General features: G+C 46.3%; 1 protein-coding gene across 1 annotated transcript; it reads right to left on the bottom strand.

Annotated features, from left to right (window-relative positions):
• Window positions 1-80: 80 nt before the first annotated feature.
• Window positions 81-4614, bottom strand: LOC124030772 (isocitrate dehydrogenase [NAD] subunit alpha, mitochondrial-like). Its single transcript, XM_046341971.1, has 3 exons — window positions 4543-4614; window positions 4273-4387; window positions 81-323 (listed from the first exon to the last, which is right to left on the bottom strand). The coding sequence occupies exons 1-3, from the start codon at window positions 4564-4566 to the stop codon at window positions 100-102; spliced, it is 363 nt and encodes a 120-aa protein (XP_046197927.1). The 5' UTR covers window positions 4567-4614; the 3' UTR covers window positions 81-99.
• Window positions 4615-5832: the final 1218 nt, after the last annotated feature.

The raw sequence follows: 5832 nt of genomic DNA on the forward strand, positions 1-5832 counted from the left end.
GCAGCCATTTTACAGATTCAGTTTGAAATCCACACATTTGAAAAAATGACAAAAAAAAAAAAAAACGGGTTTCACTCACAACTTTGTCCCATTTCTCTCCTACTGAACGTGACCGTGGTAACCATAGCGACTTACTATGTGCTCGATTCCGCTGTACTCTCCCTCTGTGTTCTCTCTGATGGTGACCAGGTCCACGTCGGTGTAGGGGGTCTTGTAGCCCTCGATGGACACGCAGGGCCGCACGTTGGCGTACAGGTCAAAGGTCTTCCTGAGGAGCAGGTTCATGGAGGGGTGGCCGGCTGCGATGGGGGTCTTCAGGGGGCCTACACACAGAAGGGGGAGGTTAAAAGACCAACGCAGACCTTTTAAAATCTCAATGTCAAATCATTTCTGGATAACAACGGAACACCTTATTGTGATCATTTAAAAGGTAACCAAAATATCTTCTTAGCAAAGAGCAATTTCTCAGGACAGTCTGATTGGTCGGAGTGGTGAGGGGAAAACTGAAAACTAGCTGTTATTGGCAGAGGTCACCATGCAGACTAAACTCCATCCCATCATACCATCACCATGCAGACTAAACTCCATCCCATCATAACATCACCAGACAGACTAAACTCCATCCCATCATAACATCACCAGACAGACTAAACTCCATCCCATCATAACATCACCAGACAGACTAAACTCCATCCCATCATAACATCACCAGACAGACTAAACTCCATCCCATCATAACATCACCAGACAGACTAAACTCCATCCCATCATAACATCACCAGACAGACTAAACTCCACCATAACATCACCAGACAGACTAAACTCCATCATAACATCACCAGACAGACTAAACTCCATCATAACATCACCAGACAGACTAAACTCCATCATAACATCACCAGACAGACTAAACTCCATCCCATCATAACATCACCAGGCAGACTAAACTCCATCATAACATCACCAGACAGACTAAACTCCATCCCATCATAACATCACCAGGCAGACTAAACTCCATCCCATCATAACATCACCATGCAGACTAAACTCCATCATAACATCACCAGGCAGACTAAACTCCATCCCATCATAACATCACCAGGCAGACTAAACTCCATCCCACCACAACATTGCAGGTGGTCTTTTAAAACAGCTCTTACACTAAAAGGACATTATCCTCATGTTCAAAACACCACAGTATTGGTCAAACCTCCGTGTGGAAATAGACATAAAAACACAGAAAAGTCTAATTTTTGACAACTGGGCCTTTAAAGAACAGTTTACTGTTTACAGTTTACAAACAGGGAAAGACTATGTACAGGTAGAATAAAATACCTTTCCCAATTTTCCATCGCAAAATGTTTTCTGTTTGAGTCTACTGAAGACGGGGATGTACTGGAGCTCTAGACATGTTGACCTCTAGACAGGCTTCCACACCAGCCACCTGACCTCTAGATGGGCTTCCACACCAGCCACCTGACCTCTAGATGGGCTTCCACACCAGCCACCTGACCTCTAGATGGGCTTCCACACCAGCCACCTGACCTCTAGATGGGCTTCCACACCAGCCACCTGACCTCTAGATGGGCTTCCACACCAGCCACCTGACCTCTAGATGGGCTTCCACACCAGCCACCTGGACCTCTAGATGGGCTTCCACACCAGCCACCTGACCTCTAGATGGGCTTCCACACCAGCCACCTGACCTCTAGATGGGCTTCCACACCAGCCACCTGACCTCTAGATGGGCTTCCACACCAGCCACCTGACCTCTAGATGGGCTTCCACACCAGCCACCTGACCTCTAGATGGGCTTCCACACCAGCCACCTGACCTCTAGATGGGCTTCCACACCAGCCACCTGACCTCAAGACGGGCTTCCACACCAGCCACCTGACCTCAAGACGGGCTTCCACACCAGCCACCTGACCTCTAGATGGGCTTCCACACCAGCCACCTGACCTCTAGATGGGCTTCCACACCAGCCACCTGACCTCTAGATGGGCTTCCACACCAGCCACCTGACCTCTAGATGGGCTTCCACACCAGCCACCTGACCTCTAGATGGGCTTCCACACCAGCCACCTGACCTCTAGATGGGCTTCCTGCATCGTTTACCCACCAATCATGTTACCACTACATCTCTCATCTTGGCCCCCTAGATACTATCCCCCACATACTATCCCCTATGAACCCTGCATACTACCCCCTACATACTACCCCCGCATACTACTCTCGCATACTACTCCCTATGAACCCTACATACTACTCACGATGAACCCTACATACTACTTCCCCCGATGAACCCTACATACTACCTCCCGATGAACCCTAAAGATACTACTCCCGTGAACCCTACATACTACTTCCGATGAACTCCTACCATACTACTCCCTATGAACCCTACATACTACTCCCGATGAACCCTACATACTACTCCCGATGAACCCTACATACTACTCCCGATGAACCCTACATACTACTCCCGATGAACCCTACATACTACTCCCGATGAACCCTACATACTACTCCCGATGAACCCTACATACTACTCCCGATGAACCCTACATACTACTCCCTATGAACCCTACATACTACTCCCTATGAACCCTACATACTACTCCCTATGAACCCTACATACTACTCCCTATGAACCCTACATACTACTCCCTATGAACCCTACATACTACTCCCTATGAACCCTACATACTACTCCCTATGAACCCTACATACTACTCCCTATGAACCCTACATACTACTCCCTATGAACCCTACATACTACTCCCTATGAACCCTACATACTAACCCCTACATACTAACCCCTACATACTAACCCCTACATACTAACCCCTACATACTAACCCCTACATACTAACCCCTACATACTAACCCCTACATACTAACCCCTACATACTAACCCCTACATACTACCCCCTGCATACTAACCCCTACATACTACCCCCTACATACTAACCCTACATACTAACCCCTATGAACCCTACATACTAACCCCTGCATACTAACCCCTACATACTAACCCCTACATACTAACCCCTATGAACCCTACATACTAACCCCTGCATACTAACCCCTACATACTAACCCCTACATACTAACCCCTACATACTAACCCCTACATACTAACCCCTCCATACTAACCCCTGCATACTAACCCCTGCATACTACCCCCTGCATACTAACCCCTGCATACTAACCCCTACATACTAACCCCTACATACTAACCCCTATGAACCCTACATACTAACCCCTGCATACTAACCCCTGCATACTAACCCCTACATACTAACCCCCTACATACTACCCCCCGCATACTCCCCCATACTCCCCCGCATACTACCCCCCATACTACCCCCCATGCATACTAACCCCCGCATACTAACCCCCACATACTAACCCCCACATACTAACCCCTACATACTACCCCTACATACTAACCCTACATACTAACCCTACATACTAACCCTACATACTACCCCTGCATACTACCCCTACATACTACCCCCTACATACTAACCCCTACATACTACCCCCTACATACTACCCCCTACATACTACCCCCTACATACTACCCCCTACATACTAACCCCTACATACTAACCCCTACATACTAACCCCTACATACTAACCCCTACATACTAACCCCTACATACTAACCCCTACATTCTAACCCCTACATTCTAACCCCTACATACTAACCCCTACATACTAACCCATATGATGCCGCCTGCATGACGTTCTTTATTCCAGCTTCAGTACACTATGTCCATCACGACCATGCAGGTAGCCACTACCTACACTATGTCCGTCATGACCATGCAGGTAGCTACTACCATAGATTACCATAGGATCTCTGTCACTACTACCTACACTATGTCCATCATGACCATGCAGGTAGCTACTACCTACACTATGTCCATCATGACCATGCAGGTAGCTACTACCTACACTATGTCCATCATGACCATGCAGGTAGCTACTACCTACACTATGTCCATCATGACCATGCAGGTAGCTACTACCTACACTATGTCCATCATGACCATGCAGGTAGCTACTACCTACACTATGTCCATCACGACCATGCAGGTAGCTACTACCTACACTATGTCCATCATGACCATGCAGGTAGCTACTACCTACACTATGTCCATCATGACCATGCAGGTAGCTACTACCTACACTATGTCCATCATGACCATGCAGGTAGCTACTCCCATAGATTACCATAGGATCTCTGTAACTGCTACCTACCTTTTAACCCAATCAGGGTCCTGTCCATAGACTCCTTACAGTCTGGAGGGATCATCCATCTACCTCCTGGGCCCTGGATAGCTGTCACATTCCTCTCCTCCCACTGGATGGGAACCTAACAGGTGGTAGAGAGAGGACACAGAATGGTACAGGAAGGACCGGGGTTCAATGTTCTGTCAAACTTTCCATGCCGATGGCATGTTCTGCTGTTAACCCTACAATTTGCTGTGTATGTGTGTGTGAGAGAGTTTGACAGCTTTTCCAGCTTACCTTAGCAGACTCGAAAATCTTCATGACGGCCACGGATATTTCTGGACCGATTCCATCCCGGGAATTAACGTAACCGTTTGGAGCTGTAAAGAGAAAACAAATCCATTTTCAATCTGTTTTTAGAGGGATTACATTACATACTAGCACTAAAAACACTGGATCATGAATTACATCATTTCAGGCTTTTTGTCAACGAGGGAGAAGTTCATAAAAATCAAAAATAAAACAGGTGTAGACTTGTCCATTTGTCAGTCCTTGACTTACCCCTTCTGAAACATACCGTCGGTCTCTTTGCCGCCCCACGACGTGAAGAGCTGGAGGAGGACAATAAACGGAAGATTAAATTATTACCGCGCAGATAAAAACGTATCACAACATCCATTCACTATCTCTATATGAGTGGGATTGAATCAGAAAACATATTGGAAAAACACGAAATGTCACTTGTCAAGCATTAGGCGGATAAAAAGCGTTTGGTTAATATAGCATAGCTCGCTACGGGTAGTAGCAGGACAAGGACACACGCACAGTAAAAGGCCTCACAGAAAACCCATGGAAACAACATTATTACAACCGACAAAGTCATCCGAACACGAACTTACATTACACAAACATAAATCCAATACATGGCCAAGTTACATTCGATTATATTTACGCTGACAAAACGGCATTTTCTTACCATTGACCTCCACACGTTGCTTGCCATAGTCCTGGGTTAATGTGGTCCTGCACCGCTCTGCCGTTAACGGGACTTCCGGGGTGGGAAACGATGACGCAGACACGTACCAAAAGCAACGTATCAAATGTCTGTTTACTTTAATACTACAGCGTGAAACAAATCCGTGATGTATTATTTATTTTATTGAAATGCTTTCATGTTGAACATTACTGTTTTTGATCGACATAATAATGTCTACTTTGCAGTGGTGTAAAGTTTTTAAGTGAAAATACTTTAAAGTAATAGTTTTGGATCGTTTTTTCGGTATCTGTACTTACCTATTTCTATTTTTTTCCCAGGACAGGAAAATGGTCCAATCCACGCACTTATCAAGAGAACATCACTGGTCATCCCTACTGCCTCTGATCTGGAGGACTCACTAAACAGAGAACATCCCTGGTTGTCCCTACTGCCTCTGATCTGGAGGACTCACTAAACAGAGAACATCCCTGGTTGTCCCTACTGCCTCTGATCTGGAGGACTCACTAAACAGAGAACATCCCTGGTCATCCCTACTGCCTCTGATCTGGAGGACTCACTAAACAGAGAACATCCCTGGGCATCCCTACTGC

The sequence above is a fragment of the Oncorhynchus gorbuscha genome, unplaced genomic scaffold (assembly GCF_021184085.1).
Source record: "Oncorhynchus gorbuscha isolate QuinsamMale2020 ecotype Even-year unplaced genomic scaffold, OgorEven_v1.0 Un_scaffold_15345, whole genome shotgun sequence".
NCBI classification, from domain to species: domain Eukaryota; kingdom Metazoa; phylum Chordata; class Actinopteri; order Salmoniformes; family Salmonidae; genus Oncorhynchus; species Oncorhynchus gorbuscha.

What these genes read in the sequence shown, in the direction of transcription:
- LOC124030772 (XM_046341971.1), bottom strand. Translation starts at nt 4,566, where the DNA reads ATGAAGATTTTCGAGTCTGCTAAG. An exon ending in AGATTTTCGAGTCTGCTAAG is followed by an intron (nt 4,388 to 4,542) that starts GTAAGCTGGAAA and finishes ACCACCTGTTAG; the next exon opens with GTTCCCATCCAGTGGGAGGA. An exon ending in GACCCTGATTGGGTTAAAAG is followed by an intron (nt 324 to 4,272) that starts GTAGGTAGCAGT and finishes TTCTGTGTGTAG; the next exon opens with GCCCCCTGAAGACCCCCATC.